This window comes from Oncorhynchus masou, unplaced genomic scaffold, assembly GCF_036934945.1.
Source record: "Oncorhynchus masou masou isolate Uvic2021 unplaced genomic scaffold, UVic_Omas_1.1 unplaced_scaffold_1360, whole genome shotgun sequence".
Lineage (NCBI taxonomy): Eukaryota > Metazoa > Chordata > Actinopteri > Salmoniformes > Salmonidae > Oncorhynchus > Oncorhynchus masou.
This window is the reverse complement of record NW_027003499.1, coordinates 130352-152596: the sequence shown is the minus strand read 5'-3', so window position 1 is coordinate 152596 and position 22245 is coordinate 130352. Positions and strand designations below refer to the sequence as shown.

The 22245-nt window shown below is 41.5% G+C and overlaps 1 protein-coding gene across 2 annotated transcripts in view; it reads left to right on the top strand.

Moving 5' to 3' along the window:
• LOC135530518 (butyrophilin subfamily 2 member A1-like) overlaps positions 1 to 22245 on the top strand; it is a 39971-nt gene that overhangs the window by 5799 nt on the left and 11927 nt on the right. For both annotated transcript variants that reach the window (XM_064958826.1, XM_064958825.1), the window contains exons 5-9: positions 7477 to 7590; positions 8177 to 8197; positions 8770 to 8790; positions 19697 to 19717; positions 20408 to 20428. In XM_064958826.1, coding sequence (XP_064814898.1) covers positions 7477 to 7590; positions 8177 to 8197; positions 8770 to 8790; positions 19697 to 19717; positions 20408 to 20428 — 198 coding nt within the window. The remainder of the gene's footprint in view (positions 1 to 7476; positions 7591 to 8176; positions 8198 to 8769; positions 8791 to 19696; positions 19718 to 20407; positions 20429 to 22245) is intronic.

Sequence of the window (22245 nt, the reverse complement as noted above, 5' to 3'; positions counted from 1 at the left end):
ATTAGTACCAAACCCTGTTGTTGATGTGTAATGATGTGTGGTAGTATTAGTACTCAACTCTGTTGTTGATGTGTAATAATGTGTGGTAGTATTAGTACTAAACCCTGTTGTTGATGTGTGATAGTACTAGTATCAAACCCTGTTGTTGATGTGTGGTAGTTTTAGTAACAAACCCGGTTGTTGATGTGTAATGATGTGTGGTAGTATTAGTACCCAACTCTGTTGTTGATGTGTAATAATGTGTGGTAGTATTAGTACTAAACCCTGTTGTTGATGTGTGATAGTACTAGTATCAAACCCTGTTGTTGATGTGTGGTAGTATTAGTACCAAACCCTGTTGTTGATGTGTAATGATGTGTGGTAGTATTTGTACTAAACACTGTTGTTGATGTGTAATGATGTGTGGTAGTATTAGTACCAAACCCTGTTGTTGATGTGTAATGATGTGTGTGGTAGTGTTAGTACCAAACCCTGTTGTTGATGTGTGGTAGTATTTGTACCAAACACTGTTGATGTGTAATGATGTGTGGTAGTAGTAGTACCAAACCCTGTTGTTGATGTGTGTGGTAGTATTAGTACCAAACCCTGTTGTTGATGTGTGGTAGTATTAGTATCAGACCCTGTTGTTGATGTGTGGCAGTGTTAGTACAAAACCCTGTTGTTGATGTGTGATAGTACTAGTATCAAACCCTGTTGTTGATGTGTGGTAGTATTAGTAACAAACCCTGTTGTTGATGTGTAACGATGGGTGGTAGTATTAGTACCAAACCCTGTTGTTGATGTGTGGTAGTATTAGTACCAAACCATGTTGTTGATGTGTGGCAGTATTAGTACCAAACCCTGTTGTTGATGTGTGGTAGTATTAGTACCAAACCCTGTTGTTGATGTGTGGCAGTATTAGTACCAAACCCTGTTGTTGATGTGTAATGATGCGTGGTAGTATTAGTACCAAACCCTGCTGTTGATGTGTGATAGTACTAGTACCAAACCCTGTTGTTGATGTGTGGTAGTATTAGTACCAAACCCTGTTGTTGATGTGTGGTAGTATTAGTATCAGACCCTGTTGTTGATGTGTGGCAGTATTAGTACAATACCCTGTTGTTGGTGTGTGATAGTACTAGTATCAAACCCTGTTGTTGATGTGTGGTAGTATTAGTAACAAACCCTGTTGTTGATGTGTAATGATGTGTGGTAGTATTAGTACCAAACCCTGTTGTTGATGTGTAATGATGTGTGGTAGTATTAGTACCAAACCCTGGTGTTGATGTGTAATGATGTGTGGTAATATTAGTACCCAACTCTGTTGTTGATGTGTGGTAGTACTAGTACCAAACCCTGTTGTTGATGTGTTTGGTAGAAGTAGTACCAAACCCTGTTGTTGATGTGTAATTGTTACAGATACAGTTATCCTGTGTGTGTGTATCCTGTGTGTGTGTTTCTTTTCTCTCCTTCTCCCCTCACAGGTGAAAATCATCACTCCCCAATCAGTCAACAATCAGTCAACAATCAGAAGACACACCTCCTCATATTTCCTGACCTATCACAGTTCCTTTCCCATGTTTTAAAAACCCCATCATTTGTTTGTTCTGTGGCTCAGCTCAGCTCAATCTCAATCTCGCTGTAAATGCCATGTCTGTAGGTCTCTGTGTTTCACTCTCGCTTTGTGTCGTAACCTCTCTTTTGTTTAAGCACCTCATAGCACTTTGTCATCACCTGTGAGTATTGTTTTTGGTTATGGTGTTTGTTTGATTGCTGGTGGAAAAGGGGGAAACCAAGACAAGTCGCCCATGGGCATACACTACCCTGTAGGTGAACTTTGTTAAATACACTAGTTAGAACTGGGCGGACCACCCACTGTATTTTTGGTTAGTTAGTTAGCTGTTGTTAAAGTAGGCTAGTCTAGCTTAGGGGTGTTTTCGAATACTTATTGTTTCTTTCCTTGGGTCCAGCCCAGCCCCTTTTCCTGCTCCCCCCATTACCGTGTGTTTATAAATAAACCTAGAGTTTGACGGTAGATTTCAGTTGTCGTGCTTATTTCGTTCACACTTTTCCTTTGTCACAATAATAATTTGCATGAGTTATGTTACGAGTCTCATTACCATACCCCCTAGACTGTCGGGCCAAAAGGGATTCGTAACATAAGTGGGGGCACATCCGGGATCTGTCATAACTGACACCCATGCCGCTCATGTAGATTGTTGTAGTGGTATAGTTCAGTGTTGAGCGTCATAGCTGAAGTAGCATTAGTGTTTGCTATTTCCTTTGGCACTTGTGAAGTAGTGTAAAAATGACTACTTTTGATTTGAAATCTTTTTTGGATAACCCTTCGTGGGAGGTTTTTGACAAATGTCGTAGAGTTGATTTAATGACCTTGGCTGACCATTATTCAGTATCGATTCCGCAGAGTTTAGTTAAGGCGGAGGTGAAACGGCTAGTATTAAATGTATTGTTGGAAGAGCTGGTGCTTGTGTTACCGCTGCCTGAGCCTACTACCCCTGTAGCGGATGTTGCAGCTCCTGTAAGACCATTGGTGTCTGATAATGAGGGAGAGGCTAAAACACCAGCCACATTGTCCCGTTTTGATCCACTCTCCCCACTGTCAAATGGTGATGCCAGGAGGGATGTCCGTTTAGCACAGTTCCAACTGGAGGTGGAAGAGAGAGCCCAAATTAGGCGAGAGACTCTCCAGTTGGAGATGTGTAAAATAGAGGCAGAAAAAGAACGAGAACAACGGCATTTGGAGATGTGTAAAATTGAGGCAGACAGAGAACAAAGGCAGTTGGAGTTCAAAATGCGCCAGATGGAACTTGAGACAGCGAGGCTAGCCTCCGGTCCTACTGTGCCTGTTTGTGAGCCGTCCTCACCTGCTGTGTCCCCAAACACGTTTGACATTAGTAGGCAGATTGCCTTAGTACCTTTGTTCAGAGAGTCAGAGGTTGACTCCTATTTTTGTGTATTTGAGCGTATAGCCGTAGCATTGAAATGGCCTGAAGAGGTTTGGTGCCTATTACTTCAGTGTAAATTAACTGGTAAAGCCCAAGAGGTTTTGTCAGCGCTACCTCTGGAGGACAGTTTGAATTATGAAGTGGTCAAAGCTACTGTTCTTCGTGCCTATGAGCTTGTGCCTGAGGCATACCGACAGAGATTTAGGTCTCATAGAAAGTCTTCTAGTAAGACTTATGTGGAATTTGCTAGAGACAAGGGAAATCTGTTTGATAAATGGCATGCTGCTAGTAAGGTAACTGATTTCAACTCTCTCCGGGAGTTAATCTTGTTGGAAGAGTTTAAAAATTGCTTACCCGAACGCATTGTAGTTTACCTAAACGAACAGAAAGTATCCTCCCTGGCAGAAGCGTCTGTGTTGGCAGACGAGTTTGTGTTGACGCACAAGAGTGTGTTTTCGGCTCAAACTGAGAGTAGAGCCACTGAGTTTCCTACCTTTAGTCCTAGTCGGCCAGCAGTAGTATGTCAAGCACGCCAGAAGAATGAGCGTCCATGTTTCTATTGTCATAAAGTAGGACATATGATTAATGATTGCTTCCTGCTTAAACGCAAACAAGGGATGCCTCTTCGTGCCAAGCCACCAACAGGTGTTGCTCTAATTCGTACGGTTGTGAGGTCTGCAACAAAACAGGTGCCTCAGGGTAACTGTAGTTTGAAAGTCTCAGTCCCCGACCGCAGTTATGAACCATTCATTTTCGAGGGGTTTGTGTCCCTAACGAATGACGAAGCGTCTCAACGACCGGTTAAAATCCTTAGAGATACTGGTGCGGCGCAATCGTTTATATTGTCTGATGTGTTGCCCTTATCTGACGATACATACTGTGGTTCCAGTGTGTTAGTGCAGGGTATTGAAATGGGTTTTGTCCCAGTGCCATTGCACTTTGTGAAAGTACACTCTGAGTTAATCAGTGGAATATTCAGAGTGGGGGTACGCCCTATGTTGCCAGTGAAAGGTGTGACCTTCATAATGGGTAACGATATTGCCGGAGGAAAGGTAGTACCCGTATTGGATAAAAGTGACCACTCTCTCTCGAATGAGCTGGCACAGAGTTATCCACATGTGTTCCCCGCTTGTGCTGTCACTCGTGCTCAGGCACGACAAGAGGGTGAGGAGATAGATTTGTCGAACACTGTTCTGTTCAAAGAGGTTGATCAAGAGGATGGATTGTGTGATACCTCTGAGAAGCATGGACAGGTGCGCCCTGTTAATGCCAAGGTCTTGGCTATAACTGCATTCCCTGCACCTACCACCAGACGAGAGCTACGCCGCTTTTTAGGGATGGTTGGCTACTACCGTAGCTTCTGTAAAAATTTCTCTGCGGTAGTTGCTCCATTGACCGATTTGCTTAGTCCGGCTAGATCATTTGTGTGGTCCCCTGATTGTAAGAGAGCTTTTGAATCATCTGTAGCTCAGCTCAGCTCAGCTCAATCTCTCTGTAAATGCCATGTCTGTAGGTCTCTGTGTTTCACTCTCGCTTTGTGTCGTAACCTCTCTTTTGTTTAAGCACCTCATAGCACTTTGTCATCACCTGTGAGTATTGTTTTTGGTTATGGTGTTTGTTTGATTGCTGGTGGAAAAGGGGGAAACCAAGACAATGGGCATACACTACCCGTAGGTGAACTTTGTTAAATACACTAGTTAGAACTGGGCGGACCACCCACTGTATTTTTGGTTAGTTAGTTAGCTGTTGTTAAAGTAGGCTAGTCTAGCTTAGGGGTGTTTTCGAATACTTATTGTTTCTTTCCTTGGGTCCAGCCCAGCCCCTTTTCCTGCTCCCCCCATTACCGTGTGTTTATAAATAAACCTAGAGTTTGACGGTAGATTTCAGTTGTCGTGCTTATTTCGTTCACACTTTTCCTTTGTCACAATAATAATTTGCATGAGTTATGTTACGAGTCTCATTACCATCCCCCCCTAGACTGTCGGGCCAAAAGGGATTCGTAACAGTAATGATGTGTGGTAGTATTTGTACCAAACCCTGTTGTTGTGTAATGATGTGTGGTAGTATTAGTACCAAACCCTGTTGATGATGTGTAATGATGTGTGTAGTACTAGTACCAAACCCTGTTGTTGATGTGTTTGGTAGAAGTAGTACCAAACCCTGTTGTTGATGTGTAATGATGTGTGGTAGTATTTGTACCAAACCCTGTTGTTGTGTAATGATGTGTGGTAGTATTAGTACCAAACCCTGTTGTTGATGTGTGGTAGTATTAGTACCAAACCCTGTTGTTGATGTGTGGCAGTATTAGTACCAAACCCTGTTGTTGATGTGTGGTAGTATTAGTACCAAACCCTGTTGTTGATGTGTGGCAGTATTAGTTCCAAACCCTGTTGTATTGACCCTGTTGTTGATGTGTAATGATGTTGTTGATGGTACCCTGTTGTTGATTAGTACCAAACCCTGTTGTTGATGTGTGATAGTACTAGTACCAAAACCCTGATTGTACCAAACCCTGTTGTTGATGTGTGGTAGTATTAGTACCAAACCCTGTTGTTGATGTGTAATGATGTGTGGTAGTATTAGTATCAAACCCTGTTGTTGATGTGTGGTAGTGTTAGTACTTGTATCAAACCCTGTTGTTGATGTGTGTTAGTACCAAACCCTGTTGTTTGTATCAAACCCTGTTGTTGATGTAATGTTGTAGTATTAGTTCCAAACCCTGTGTGTAATGAGATGTGTGGTAGGTACCAAACCCTGTTGTTGATTGAGTAATGATTAGCACCAAACCCTGTTGTTGATTGTAATGATGTGGTGTATTTGTATCAAACCCTGTTGTTGATGTGTAATGATGTGTGGTAGTATTAGTACCAAACCCTGTTGTTAATGTGTCATGATGTGTGGTAGTATTTGTACCAAACCCTGTTGTTGATGTGTAATAATGTCTCATAGTATTTGTATCAAACCCTGTTTGTTGATGTGTAATGATGTGTGTGGTAGTGTTAGTACCAAACCCTGTTGTTGATGTGTAATGATGTGTGTTAGTATTAGTACCCAACTCTGTTGTTGATGTGTAATGATGTGTGGTAGTATTAGTACCAACCCCTGTTGTTGATGTGTAATGATGTGTGGTAGTATTAGTACCAAACCCTGTTGTTGATTTGTAATAATGTGTGGTAGTATTAGTACCAAACCCTGTTGTTAATGTGTCATGATGTGTGGTAGTATTTGTACCAAACCCTGTTGTTGATGTGTAATAATGTCTCGTAGTATTTGTATCAAACCCTGTTGTTGATGTGTAATGATGTGTGTGTGTGTGTGTGTGTGGTAGTGTTAGTACCAAACCCTGTTGTTGATGTGTAATGATGTGTGTGGTAGTACTTGTACCAAACCCTGTTGTTGATGTGTTTGGTAGAAGTAGTACCAAACCCTGTTGTTGATGTGTACCAAACCCTGTTGTTGATGATTTGTATCAAACCCTGTTGTAGTATGTGTGGTTTGTACCAAACCCTGTTGTTGATGTGTAATGATGTGTGGTAGTATGTGTGGTAGTATTAGTACCAAACCCTGTTGTTGCACCAAATGTGGTAGTATTAGTACCAAACCCTGTTGTTGATGTGTGTATGATTAGTACCAAACCCTGTTGTTGATTTGTAATAATGTGTGGTAGTATTAGTACCAAACCCTGTTGTTAATGTGTCATGATGTGTGGTAGTATTTGTACCAAACCCTGTTGTTGATGTGTAGTATTAGTACCAAACCCTGTTGTTGATGTGTAATGATGTGTGTAGTGTTAGTACCAAACCCTAGTATTTTAGTACCAAACCCTGTTGTTGATGTGTTGATGTGTGGTAGTATTAGTACCAAACCCTGTTGTTGATTTGTAATAATGTGTGGTAGTATTAGTACCAAACCCTGTTGTTGATGTGTCATGATGTGTGGTAGTATTTGTACCAAACCCTGTTGTTTGTGATGTGTAATATCAAATGTTCATAGTATTTGTACCAAACCCTGTTGTTGATGTGTATGATGTGTGTGGTAGTATTAGTACCAAACCCTGTTGTTGATGTGTTAGTATTGTCTTATGATGTTTGGTAGAAGTAGTACCAAACCCTGTTGTTGATGTGTAATGATGTGTGTAGTATTTGTACCAAACCCTGTTGTAATGATGTGTGGTAGTGATTAGTACCAAACCCTGTTGATGATGATGTGGTAATTATGATGTATTTGTACCAAACCCTGTTGTTGTGTAATGATGTGTGGTAGTATTAGTACCAAACCCTGTTGATGATGTGTAATGATGTGTGTAGTATTTGTACCAAACCCTGTTGTTGATGTGTGGTAGTATTAGTACCAAACCCTGTTGTTGATGTCTGGCAGTATTATTACCAAACCCTGTTGTTGATGTGTGGTAGTATTAGTACCAACCCCTGTTGTTGATGTGTGGCAGTATTAGTACCAACCCCTGTTGTTGATGTGTGGTAGTATTAGTACCAAACCCTGTTATTGATGTGTAATGATATGTGTGTTTTAGGTGAGTTATTTGATCCAACCCCATGGAAATTATCCTTGATTGTCTTATGCTGTCTGGGAGCCGTCACTGTGATTGGATTATCTCTGGCTGTCTACTGCATATGCAATAAGAATGGTAATGGAGAAATTATATGAACATTTAATTGTTGGAATGAAATGTCTGCAATGTTTTCTTCAACCTCACCACATCACTGTGGTTGTATTATACGGATACAGGATAATATACTAAACCTCCAGGTGATTAACATGTTGACACTGAAGACTGATTTAATCTGCAGGTGTGATAATTGTTCAATTTAAACTGCAGTGGGGAAAGTAGTAGTTTTATTGTCCTTATTGTCCTATTGTCAGTCCTTATTGTCTGATTCACCGTGATCACTGATGGACCAGTCACATTAATGTTGATGTTGTGTTGAGGCTGTAGAGAACCACTAGACTAGAGAGAGGTCATCTCTGATACACCTGGATCACTGGTGGACCAGTCACATTTAATGAATGAAATTACAAAGTGGTGGTAGGGTAGAATATCTTCATTGGAGAAGTTGTCACACAGAGGTACTCTGGAACTCAATTAGATGGTGGAACTCAATTAGAATTTGCGACGTTTAAGAAGTGATATGAGTTCCAGAAAGAGACTACATCTTCTAATGTTCATGTTAATGATGTTCTCACTGTCTTCCATCTACTCTACATATTTACAGATGACCTCACTGAGCAGCGAGGTAAGTGGTGTCTTCATATATTTGTATGGCAGGGTAGCCTAGTGGTTAGAGCGTTGGAGTAGTAATTGGAAGGTTGCAAGGTCAAATCCACGAGCTGACAAGGTACAAATCTGTCGTTCTTCCCCTGAACAGGCAGTTAACTCACTGTTCCTAGGCAGTCATTGAAAATAAGAATTTGTTCTTAACTGACTTGCCTAGTTAAAATAAAGGTTAAAAAAATACTTGGCAAGAATTATTTGAAGCATTTAAGTCTTTTTTTGGTTGCTGAGCACATTTATGTTCCTTCTGATGTTGGAACAGTGGTATGAGACAAGGGCTGGGATTCAATTCAAGGCGCATTATAACACAGCACACTATAACAGACTTTTAAAGGTATTTTAAGCTTGAGTCAACATGTTTACTAGGAATATGATCTCTGTGAATGCCGGTGTAAAATGCCTTTAAAAAGTGCCCTGCGATATACTGCACATTGGATTGAATCCTAACCAAGAAGTCCCAGAGGGAGACTACATCTTCTAGTGTTCATGTTAATGATGTTCTCTCTGTCTTCCATCTACTCTACATATTTACAGATTACCTCAAGAAGAATAATTGTAAGTAGTGTCTTCAGATCATCATTTTGAAAATATTATTAGAACCACAAAAGTTTTTTTTATTTTTTTATTTCCCGACTTCAAGTACGACAACATTTTAAGAAGGTTATTTTGAGCTCATTGAAGATGTTCCTTCTGATGTTGGAATAGTGATATGAGACAAAGAGTCCCAGAGAGAGACTACATCTTCTGGTGGTCATGTTAATCTGTCTAGGTATTTGGACAGCGGAACCCCTCGCCAACAGCCAATGAAATTGCAGGGCGCCAAATACAAATCAACAGAAATCTCATAAATCAAATTTCTCAAACATACAAGTATTAGGCACCATTTTAAAGATACAATTCTCGTTAATCCAGCCACAGTGTCTGATTTAAAAAATGCTTTACAGCGAAAGCTCCACAAACGATTATGTTAGGTCACCAACAAGTCACAGAAATACACAGCCATTTTTCCAGCCAAAGAGAGGAGTCACAAAAAGCACAAAAAGAGAGAAAATTAATCACTAACCTTTGATGATCTTCATCAGGTGACACGCATTTATTCTATTTTATTTTTTTTATTTCACCTTTATTTAACCAGGTAGGCTAGTTGAGAACAAGTTCTCATTTACAACTGCGACCTGGCCAAGATAAAGCATGGCAGTGTGAACAGACAACAACACAGAGTTACACATGGAGTAAACAATAAACAAGTCAATAACAGTAGAAAAAAAATAAAAAAATATTCTATATAGGTGAATAATTACAATTTTGCAGATTAACTCTGGAGTGATAAATGATCAGATGGTCATGTACAGGTAGAGATACTGGTGTGCAAAAGATCAGAAAAGTAAATAAATATTAACAGTATGGGGATGAGGTAGGTAAATCGGGTGGGCTATTTACCGATAGACTATGTACAGCTGCAGCGATCGGTTAGCTGCTCAGATAGCAGATGTTTGAAGTTGGTGAGGGAGATAAAAGTCTCCAACTTCAGCGATTTTTGCAATTCGTTCCAGTCACAGGCATCAGAGAACTGGAAAGAAAGGCGGCCAAGTGAGGTGTTGGCTTTAGGGATGATCAGTGAGATACACCTGCTGGAGAGCGTGCTATGGGTGGATGTTGCCATCGTGACCAGTGAACTGAGATAAGGCGGAGCTTTACCTAGCATGGACTTGTAGATGACCTGGAGCCAGTGGGTCTGGCGACGAATATGTAGTGAGGGCCAGCCGACTAGAGCATACAGGTCGCAGTAGTGGGTGGTATAAGTTGCTTTAGTAACAAAACGGATGGCACTGTGATAGACTGCATCCAGTTTGCTGAGTAGGGTATTGGAAGCTATTTTCTAGATGACATCGCCGAAGTCGAGGATCTGTAGGATAGTCAGTTTTACTAGGGTAAGTTTGGCGGCGTGAGTGAAGGAGGCTTTGTTGCGGAATAGAAAGCCGACTCTAGATTTGATTTTCGATTGGAGATGTTTGATATGAGTCTGGAAGGAGGGTTTACAGTCTAGCCAGACACATTGGTACTTATAGATGTCCACATATTCTAGGTCGGAACCATCCAGGGTGGTGATGCTAGTTGGGCGTGCGGGTGCAGGCGGCGAACGGTTGAAAAGCATGCATTTGGTTTTACTAGCGTTTAAGAGCAGTTGGAGGCCACGGAAGGAGTGTTTATGGCATTGAAGCTTGTTTGGAGGTTAGTTTACACAGTTTCCAAGGAAGGGCCAGAAGTATACAGAATGGTGTCGTCTGCGTAGAGGTGGATCAGGGAATCGCCCGCAGCAAGAGCAATATCATTGATATATACAGAGAAAAGAGTCGGCCCGAGAATTGAACCCTGTGGCACCCCCATAGAGACTGCCAGAGGACCGGACAACATGCCCTCCGATTTGAAACACGAAACTCTGTCTGCAAAGTAGTTGGTGAACCAGGCAAGGCAGTAATTAGAAAAACAGAGGCTGCTGAGTCTGCCGATAAGAATATGGTGATTGACAGAGTCGAAAGCCTTGGCCAGGTCGATGAAGATGGCTGCACAGTACTGTCTTTTATCGATGGCGGTTATGATATCGTTTAGTACCTTGAGCGTGGCTGAGGTGCACCCGTGACCGGCTCTGAAACCAGATTGCACAGCGGAGAAAGTACGGTGGGATTCGATATGGTCAGTGACCTGTTTGTTGACTTGGCTTTCGAAGACCTTAGATAGGCAGGGCAGGATAGGTATAGGTCTGTAACAGTTTGGGTCCAGGGTGTCTTCAAAGGGGGATGACTGCGGCAGCTTTCCAATCATTGGGGATTTCAGACGATATGAAAGAGGGGTTGAACAGGCTGGTAATAGGGGTTGCGACAATGGCAGTGGATAGTTTCAGAAATAGAGGGTTCAGATTGTCAAGCCCAGCTGATTTGTACAGGTCCAGGTTTTGCAGTTCTTTCAGAACATCTGCTATCTGGATTTGGGTAAAGGAGAAGCTGGAGAGGCTTGGGCGAGTAGCTGCGGGGGGGGGAGAGGGGGGGCGGAGCTGTTGGCCGAGGTTGGAGTAGCCAGGAGGAGGACATGGCCTGCCGTTGAGAAATGCCTGTTGAAGTTTTCGATAATCATGGATTTATCGGTGGTGACCGTGTTACCTAGCCTCAGTGCAGTGGGCAGCTAGGAGGAGGTACTCTTGTTCTCCATGGACTTTACAGTGTCCCAGAATATTTTGGAGTTAGCTACAGGATGCAAATTTCTGCCTGAAGAAGCTGGCCTTTGCTTTCCTGACTGACTGCGTGTATTGGTTCCTGACTTCCCTGAACAGTTGCATATCGCGGGGACTATTCTATGCTATTGCAGTCCGCCACAGGATGTTTTTGTGCTGGTCGAGGGCAGTCAGGTCTGGAGGGAATCAAGGGCTGTATCTGTTCTTAGTTCTGCATTTTTTTGAACAGAGCATGCTTATCTAAAATAGTGAGTAAAGAATGACCAGGCAACCTCAACTGACGGGATGAGGTCAATATCCTTCCAGGATACCCGGGCCTGGTCGATTAGAAAGGCCTGCTCGCAGAAGTGTTTTAGGGAGCGTTTGACAGTGATGAGGGGTGGTCGTTTGACTGCAGACCCGTAGCGGATACAGGCAATGAGGCAGTGATCGCTGAGATCCTGGTTGAAGACAGCGGAGGTGTATTTGGAGGGCTAGTTGGTCAGGATGACGTCTATGAGGGTGCCCTTGTTTACAGATTTAGGGTTGTACCTGGTGGGTTCCAGCATGTCCAGAGATACAACCTCTCTTATCATCACACAGTGCCTGGGCTTACCTCCGCTGTATCCACACCCCACCATACCCCTGTCTGCGTATTATGCCCTGAATATATTCTACCATGCCCAGAAATCTGCTCCTTTTATGCTTTGTCCCCAACACTCTACGCGACCAGTTTTGATTGCCTTTAGCCGCACCCTCATACTACTCCTCCTCTGTTCCGCGGGGGATGTGGAGGTAAACCCAGGCCCTGCATGTCCCCAGGCACCCTCATTTGTTGACTTCTGTGATCGAAAAAGCCTTGGTTTCATGCATGTCAACATCAGAAGCCTCCTCCCTAAGTTTGTTTTACTCACTGCTTTAGCACAATCTGCTAACCCTGATGTCCTTGCCGTGTCTGAATCCTGGCTTAGGAAGGCCACCAAAAATTCTGAGATTTCCATACCCAACTATAACATTTTCCATCAAGATAGAACTGCGAAAGGTGGAGGAGTTGCAGTCTATTGCAGAGACAGCCTTCAAAGTAATGTCATACTTTCCAGGTCCGTACCCAAACAGTTCGAACTACTAATTTTAAAAATGACTCTCTCCAGAAATAAGTCTCTCACTGTTGCCGCCTGCTACCGACCCCCCTCAGCTCCCAGCTGTGCCCTGGACACCATTTGTGAATTGATCGCCCCCCATCTAGCTTCAGAGTTTGTTCTGTTAGGTGACCTAAACTGGGATATGCTTAAAACCCCGGCAGTCCTACAATCTACTAGGGTAAGTTTGGCGGCGTGAGTGAAGGAGGCTTTGTTGCGGAATAGAAAGCCGACTCTTGATTTGATTTTCAATTGGAGATGTTTGATATGAGTCTGGAAGGAGAGTTTACAGTCTAGCCAGACACCTTGGTACTTATAGATGTCCACATATTCAAGGTCGGAACCATCCAGGGTGGTAATGCTAGTCGGGCATGCGGGTGCAGGCAGCGATTGTTTGAAAAGCATGCATTTGGTTTTACTAGCGTTTAAGAGCAGTTGGAGGCCACGGAAGGAGTGTTGTATGGCATTGAAGCTTGTTTGGAGGTTAGATAGCACAGTGTCCAAGGACGGGCCGGAAGTATATAGAATGGTGTCGTCTGTGTAGAGCTGGATCAGGGAATCGCCCGCAGCAAGAGCAACATCATTGATATATACAGAGAAAAGAGTCGACCCGAGAATTGAACCCTGTGGCACCCCCATAGAGACTGCCAGAGGACCGGACAGCATGCCCTCCGATCCTAATCTATCTTAATCCTTACAATAATCCTAAATCATCACAGGTGTCCTATATTCCTGTTAGATTTAATACTATTTAAAAAACCTCCTAATAGTTAAACAGACCCAAAACATATGCTAACCATATCAAAATCCTTCGTACACTTACAAGCTATTTCCTTCAGGGATCCTCAGTATTCTATCTGACAATAACATTAATTTAATATGTGTTGCATAGTGTGGAATACCTTATCTACAGTAATTTATCACCCCTATTTATTCTCAATGATAAATATTATTATTTTCTGTTGTAATATCAAATCAATAATAGCCAATCCAAAAACTTCACAGCTAATATTGTAAATCAGAATCCTGAAACACTTTCTCTTCGGTGATTCAAACAATAATTCTAAACCCCAAACTAAAACTCCATTATAATAAATTTACTTTAAAATTAGTAACCCAACTGACCACAAATTCATTATACAAATGGCTCTCCCCCGGGGCTGATCAGACCCCAAAAGATAGCCTTGATAAGGTCATTAGGTCATACCACCCTTTTATAGTCATGTTCCATACTTCATTAGACATATTAAAGAACCCTTTATCCTTAAAATACCCCCCAAAATTAACTTGTGTAATTAAAACTCATAAAATAAAAACTCATAAAGTTCCATATGTGAGCGTGCCTCTATAAAATACCTTTGCACTAAAACAAATAGTCCTAACAAATGTTGTATGTGTATATATTTGCAAACCTTAATGGATAATCAAAACTTCCAGGCCTTTTTCAATTTGGTCGTTTATGGCCGCTATCTCACCCTCTCTCCCCAAGATTATAATCCCAGGAAACATCTAAAAGTGAGACACCTAAACCTCAATTTTCCCAGAAGAACACAACCCGCCAAACGAGCATTCACTATGCTACTCCGATTCAGAAACTCAAAAGTGAACTATAAACTAAACCTAATTATAATTCCCCTTTGACTCAAATCATTAATCATAAGTTTTAAACAACGTCTATGTATATATTTACTTAAATAAACATGCTACCCTTAGATACAATTAACCTGATTGCATTATTATCCAATGTATTACTTTTTCCCTCTGCCGCAAATGTCGTACATTTCTCAGTGTAAGAGATCCATAATTTAATCACAGATATTTAATAAAAATGTAAACGCATTCTCCCATGGCTCCTTCAATTTACATATTTTAGATAACTTCCATACGTCCCGGAATAAAGAATCCTACTTAAACACACCAGAATACAATGTTTAACGAAGTTAAATCAAACCCTAAAATTGACCATAACCAGTAACCAAATAAACAAACCACTTTTATCAGCAAAACACAAACTATACAAAAGCTCACTACTATAATGCTTCAGATGACAAAATTACTCAGACTCACGTTTACATCTGCTAGTTCCTCAAGAAAAAAACAACAACTTGCCCCTGTTACAGATGTCTACGTATCAGGGGAAAAGCTCAAATAACCAAATCCAACCTAGCTAATTTCCCGAAACATATGCAATTATGTTTTTCTATAGAGGTTGCTTTTCAACATTAATACCCTAACATTGTTCCACATAATGGATACAGTGCTCAAATTCACTGGTGCTACATAAACAGTCAAACCAGGAATCAATAACCATCAGAATCCATTATCACAATGTTTTACGATTCAGACATCCAGTCTCCCTTTCTCATAGCCTAATACAGTCCAAATAAACGCCACAAAACTATGATGTCCACCCAGCGAATCAGCTGCTAGTTTTTAGCATCTTTCCTGACTATCCTGACGACTCACAAACTACTTTTAAAATTGTATTTTGAAATTTTGACCAACTTCTGAAAAGTGACTCAAAACAATAATGCACGCATTTTCCTTCTAAAAGACAAACAATTTTCTCCGTTACCCCTAGTCACAACATAATTTCCGTGGCGACAAAAGTGCCTTGCGAGTGATGTCATCAACAAGCGCTCAACCTCGACCCAATCCGTAAGACTTTCAATGAATTGTAAATAATTGTTGGTTGTCTGCAGCAACAGTAGTACGTACGGGTTCGATAAACCAAACCTAATTTATCACATCTGTTCAAATCTTGAATTATAATTTACAACACCAACCAATATCTCTAAATTCGCTAATTTTATAAAAACATTTCAATGGGCATAAATCGTAATTGTCTCTTCGTTATTATTTAGAATTCATTTTGATTTAAGTAACTGTCTCGTCTTTGACTTAGCATTTTAATTACGACTCTATTCCCAATACTTTATTCACTTGTCTAATTAAAACTCCTAATAATCCATATGTGAGTGTACCCCTTTAAGATATCTTGTCTCTGGGAACAGGGAAATCCCCTTCACCCAAACTTTTACTACAACAACGAAACCTAATAATTATAATAATCCCTTCACATCATTCATTTAAATCCCTCGATGTTTCATGTAACTCATTCTTCAAATTGTCGTCCCAAAATATTTTATACACTGCCATACACTCAAACCACTGTGATAAACTGTCCCTTTAAGATAAGACATTTACTTGTTCCCCGTAATAACCGATAATGTTTTTAGAATACGTTAACTTCTTGTTCGAATTCCCTGGCGTTATCTAACCAAAAATCAATACTCGGGAAAACAATCACAACTTTTTACGATTTCAACTATTCTTACCTATTTTATAGTCCAAAGTGTTGCACTATATAGCCCCAATGGATGTTTTTTGAATTAATGGCTATCCTGCTGTATCAGGAATACCCACCCACGATAAGACAGCTCAGACAAACAGCTTCCATGTGAAGCCCCACCCTCTCCCCGAGAACACATCACTAGCAAGAGCCAGACACACCTTCACTTCTATGAACAAAGTGTTGCACTATATAGCCCAAATGAATGTTTTTTGAATTAATGGCTATCCTATTTGTACGGAACAAGCGTCCTAATTCCCCAATGCATACTATATCTCTCCGTAAAGTGGCTGTTCCACTGGATGTCAGAAGGTGAATTCACCAATTTGTAAGTCGCTCTGGATAAGAGCGTCTGCTAAATGACTTAAATGTAAATGTTAATAACCTTCCGGCTTGCAAAACCAGGATTTATTAAGCTCTAGTTTATTTATGGGAGAGCACCTTACCACAGGTCAATTTCAGACCTGTTTCCTTCCTATCGATTTTGGTTAAAACACAAGGAAGAAACCTGTTGTATTTGTTCAGAATATTCAAGCACCTATCATTGATTAAATCCAAACTCCTTTATAACATTTAATCAAAAAATATCATAAATAATCCCTCCCAAATTCAAGAATAACGGCTACTGACCTGCTGCCGACTGGGAAAAGCACTGTTCGTTTGATCTAGTCACCGTCCCTGTCTTCTGGGGTGTATACCGGCCTGTTTTTAAAACTCAATTCAGAGGCCAGGTCTTAACTAACGGGACCAGACCTGCTCGTGCACGATTTTTCCGGCGTACGACCTCCAGATGGCAGAGACGGATATTTAGATCCCGGTTCGAAGGACCAATTATTAAAGGAATTAAATTGCTCTATGTTTTAATATCCAATTAAAATTAAACACTCTTGTCAATTCATAAGGATTTGTAAGACCCTTATTCTATAATAATGGACAGAGCCCAGTCTTAAAGTCAATCAGCAGAGTTTATTCACCAGTACTGAACACGATACAGGTTAAGACAGGTTATAAACTGAAAATGATGTCATTAGTTCCAGTACCAACCCGTCTCTTCTCCCACCCTGGTACAAAGGCAGTATCTCAAGCCTTCCCACATCAGTCTCCCTACCAATTTAATATAATTTATGAGCCAAGGTCTTCTCGTGTAGATAAGCATTCTAGTCAGTCTGAAGATATTGTTCATTCATTTCTACCAAGGAACAGACAGTCATTGTTCTAACTCTTGACCACATATACACACATTATATTCAGCACTGGGATCAAGAAAGAAAACTCATACATATACAGCAATATAATAGTATTCTGATTAGTACATATACAGTAACATAATAGTATTCTGATTAGTCAGTCCTGATTGAAATGTATGCATAATTAGTCATCATTGATAAAATTCCCTTAACAGAAATGCTTGTGCTTCTAGTTCCGACAATGTAGTAATAACCAGCGAGTAATCTAACTAACAATTCCAAAACTACTACCTTATACACACAAGTGTAAAGGGATAAAGAATATGTACATAAATATATAATATTGACTGATGGTACAGAGCAGCATAGGCAAGATGCAGTAGATGGTATCGAGTACAGTATATACATATGAGATGAGTAATGTAGGGTATGTAAACAAAGTGGCATAGTTTAAAGTGGCTAGTGATACATGTATTATATAAAGATGCAGTAGATGATATAGAGTACAGTATATACGTATACATATGATATGAATAATGTAGGGTATGTAAACATTATATTAAGTAGCATTGTTTAAAGTGGCTAGTGATATATTTTACATCAATTCCCATCAATTCCCATTATTAAAGTGGCTGGAGTTGAGTCAGTGTGTTGGCAGCAGCCACTCAATGTTAGTGGTGGCTGTTTAACAGTCTGATGGCCTTGAGATATAAGCAGTTTTTCAGTCTCTTCGTCCCAGCTTTGATGCACCTGTACTGACCTCGCCTTCTGGATGATAGCGGGGTGAACAGGCAGTGGCTCGGGTGGTTGTTGTCCTTGATGATCTTTATGGCCTTCCTGTGACATCGGGTGGTGTAGGTGTCCTGGAGGGCAGGTAGTTTACCCCCGGTGATGCGTTGTGCAGACATCACTACCCTCTGGAGAGCCTTACGGTTGTGGGCCGAGCAGTTGCCGTACCAGGCGGTGATACAGCCCGACAGGATGCTCTCGATTGTGCATCTGTTTGTGAGTGCTTTTGGTGACAAGCAGAATTTCTTCAGCCTCCTGAGGTTGAAGAGGCGCTGCTGCGCCTTCTTCACGATGCTGTCCGTGTGGGTGGACCAATTCAGTTTGTCTGTGATGTGTATGCCGAGGAACTTAAAACTTACTACCTTCTCCACTACTGTCCCATCGATATGGATAAGGGGGTGTTCCCTCTGCTGTTTCCTGAAGTCCACAATCATCTCCTTAGTTTTGTTGACGTTGAGTGTGAGGTTATTCTCCTGACACCACACTCCAAGGGCCCTCACCTCCTCCCTGTAGGCCGTCTCGTCTTTGTTGGTAATCAAGTCTACCACTGTAATGTCGTCCGCAAACTTGATGATTGTGTTGGAGGCGTGCGTGGCCACGCAGTCGTGGGCGAACAGGGAGTACAGGAGAGGGCTCAGAACGCACCAGTGTTGAGGATCAGCGGGGTGGAGATGTTGTTACCTACCCTCACCACCTGGGGGTGGCCCGTCAGGAAGTCCAGGTCCCAGTTGCACAGGGCGGGGTCGAGACCCAGGGTCTCGAGCTTGATGACGAGTTTGGAGGGTACTATGGTGTTAAATGCTGAGCTGTAGTCGATGAACAGCATTCTCATAGGTGTTCCAAACATTGTATAGAATCAATCTTTAGGATGTTTTTATCATAATTGTTCAATAATGTTCCAACCAGAGAATTCCATTGTCTGTAGAAAAGCCATGGAATAAGAGCTAACTCTCTCGTGACCGAGCGTCATGAGCCTGTGGCACTCTGCCAGACCCATGAATCAAAGAGCTCCCATTCCCCCCACCTTTATAGTAGAAGCCTAAAACAAGTTTCCAAAGACGGTTGGCATCTAGTGGAAGCCTTAGGAAGTGCAAATCGACCCATAGACACTGTTTTCAATAGGCCAAGCGTTGGAAAACTACAAACCTCAGATTTCCCACTTCCTGGTTGGATTTTTCTCAGGTTTTCGCCTGCCATATGAGTTCTGTTATACTCACTGTAGAAAAGGCCCATGGAGTTGGTGGAATGCTCCTTTAATTCATTGCCACTTACTCAGCTGGACCAGGGGCACTTTAATTAGGTCAGGTGGAAATGTCCGACATATCCATAAAACTCCATAAAAGGAGGAAATTGCCATCGCCTGATCTCGCTGCTTTCTCTTCCTTAACTCTGTCTGATCCAGAAGTTCTGTGCGTCCATGAATCCACACAACTCAGTAAATATACCACTTTATGGTTAAAGGAATTCCTGCCTCAGTCTCATCCATTCCTCTGTCACCTGACACGTGACCACCTGTTCACCTTCACTGTCAGTCATCCTACCTGTCCAGCTACCCACACAGATTCCACTAATCTTTCACTCACAGACATCATTCAAAAAGTTTTAGAAACTTTAAAGTGTTTTCTATCCAAATCTACTAATAATATGCATATATTCGATTCTGGGACTGTGTAGGAGGCTGTTTACTCTGGGCATGCTATTCATCCAAAGTGAAAATGCTGCACCCTATCCCAAAGAAGTTTTAATGATTTTCTCACTGTCTTCCATCTACTCTACATGTTTACAGATAACATCACTCGGAGGCTAGGTAAGTAGTATCTTCAGATCATCACTTTACCTAATTATGTCAACCATTTGACATTTGACATTTTTAAACTGCAATCCAGGTCATTTGGTTCTGCTATTAGATGAAGCACATTGATATTCACATGAATCTGTTTTATAAATAAACAAAATATCTGACATTGTATTCCCATTTGAACTTTTCTGTGTTTTAAATTAGTTGAAAGTGCAGTGATGGACATGATGGTGACAACAAAACCAAATATCAAACACTGTTTTCCACTGTAATTTGGTTGTGCTGGATGGTTGAAAACTTTGTTATAACACAATGGAAATTCAATTAACTTTTGGCAGTCTTTATGAGTGGGTGAATATACTGTAGGTTGTTATCTCGTTGATCAACATCTCAACCAAATATTACCCAAATATCCACGTTGAGATTACGTAGTTTGCCCAGTGGGTAGTTTCTGATGGACCAGGATCTCTGATTGACCAGTCACATTTATTTAATGACATTAAGAAGTGGTGGCAGGGTAGAATATCTTCATTGGAGAAGTTGTCTCACATTGGAGTTATTTAGGTGCGTGGAACTCAATTGGGATTTGTGACGTTAGAGAAGTGATTTGAGACAAGGAGTCCCGGAGAGAGACTATGTCTTCTAGTGTCCATGTTAATGATGTTCTCACTGTCTTCCACCTACTCTGCATGTTTACAGATGACCACAATGGGAAGCTAGGTAAGTAGTGTCTTCAGATCATGACTTTGAAAGAATTATGTGAACCATTTTATAAAGGCTATTCGTAATCCAATTCAAAACTTACGTTGAATCAAATCAAATGTATTTATTTAGCCCTTCGTACATCAGCTGATATCTCAAAGTGCTGTACAGAAACCCAGCCTAAAACCCCAAACAGTAAGCAATGCAGGTGTAGAAACACGGTGGCTAGGAAAACTCCCTACAAAGGCCAAAACCCAGGAAGAAACCTAGAGAGGAACCAGGCTTTGTGGGGTGGCCAGTCCTCTTCTGGCTGTGCCGGGTGGAGATTATAACAGAACATGGCCAAGATGTTCAAATGTTCATAAGTGACTAGCATGGTCAAATAATAATAAGGCAGAATAGTTGAAACTGGAGCAGCAGCACGGCCAGGTAGACTGGGGACAGCAAGGAGTCATCATGTCAGGTAGTCCTGAGGCATGGTCCTAGGGCTCAGGTCCTCTGAGAGAGAGAAAGAAAGAGAGAAAGAGAGAATTAGAGAGAGGACACTTAAATTCGCACAGGACTCCAATACGGTGTTAGGCCTGATCACCAAAGACAATGAGACAGCCTTGGGGAGGAGGTCAGAGACCCGGCAGTGTGGTGACAGGACAACAACCTCTACCTCGACTTCAGTAAGACAAAGGAGTTGAGCTAAAATTTGAGTTGCCCCATGGTAAATTTCTCCAAAAGGTACAACCTATCTTTGCTGTTCTCGGTCCGGTCTTCGATAGCATGTTCAAAGCCATGTACAAAGAACCTGTCGTCTAGTGGGTCACCCTTAAACACTGTTACAAAGAACCTGTAGTGTAGTGGGTCACCCAGTCGTACACTAAGAGGTGGTAATGAAGACAACCTTTGCTGCCTTACCAGACTTTCAGTGATAGCATTTTGGTGTAGCAGAATGTTGACAATACTGTCCATTTTGTCAGCTCCACCCTGATCTGGGTTGAAAGGCCTTCCTCCCCTAGTTGGAAGTTGCAGCTGCCTACCTTTTGGTCTTACAACAGTGTGTTGTGTGTGTTTGATGAGACATTGAAGATCCTTGGCTGGACCTCTTCATCCGTTTTGATGAGACATTGGAGATACTGTCCCTTGTCTGGACATCCTCATCAGTTTTTTCTTGCTGCTGTGCTTTACTGTGCTTCTAATGTCCATGTGTCCATATTGGATGGCCAAACAATTCCGTGTTGCTGCGTTTGGGCCATACCGTTCAACCTGATACTTTGTTGCCTTCTCAGCAGAATACAAAGCCTTTATGGACTCATTGAGATCATGCAACAACTTAACCAACTTTGAGTAATCTTTGTGTCATCAAAGATGTCAACATTTCCATCATCTCCCATAAATTGTGTGATCTCATTTCTCTTTTAGTAAGTGAACCCAACTTAGCACTTCTCAATCATTTGAACTTTTGCAATGTTTCAATTGGATCCATTGTAAGGGCAGGTAAGAGCACTGAACATCAAATCCCATTCAATTCCATCGATTTGCAACCGTCAGCACGGTGTGAACACATTTTAGCACTGCATAGGTTAAAATGAGCCAAAAATGAAGTCATCACAACTCAGACACAGCAGCCAATCTGCAAAGCGTCCTCTTTTTGCCGCTCCACAATGAGTTCTTGTCTCAGCGCGCAAATCCAACAACAAAAGACACACACGATTCCAAGCTTCACGAGTGATCGATTCCAAGCTTACAAGTTCCACAAATTCATCCAACACATAGAGCAGAACCAAAACGGAAGAACAACCACAATTCTCTCCCCTTTATTCACAGTGAAAAGCGCAAATCAAACA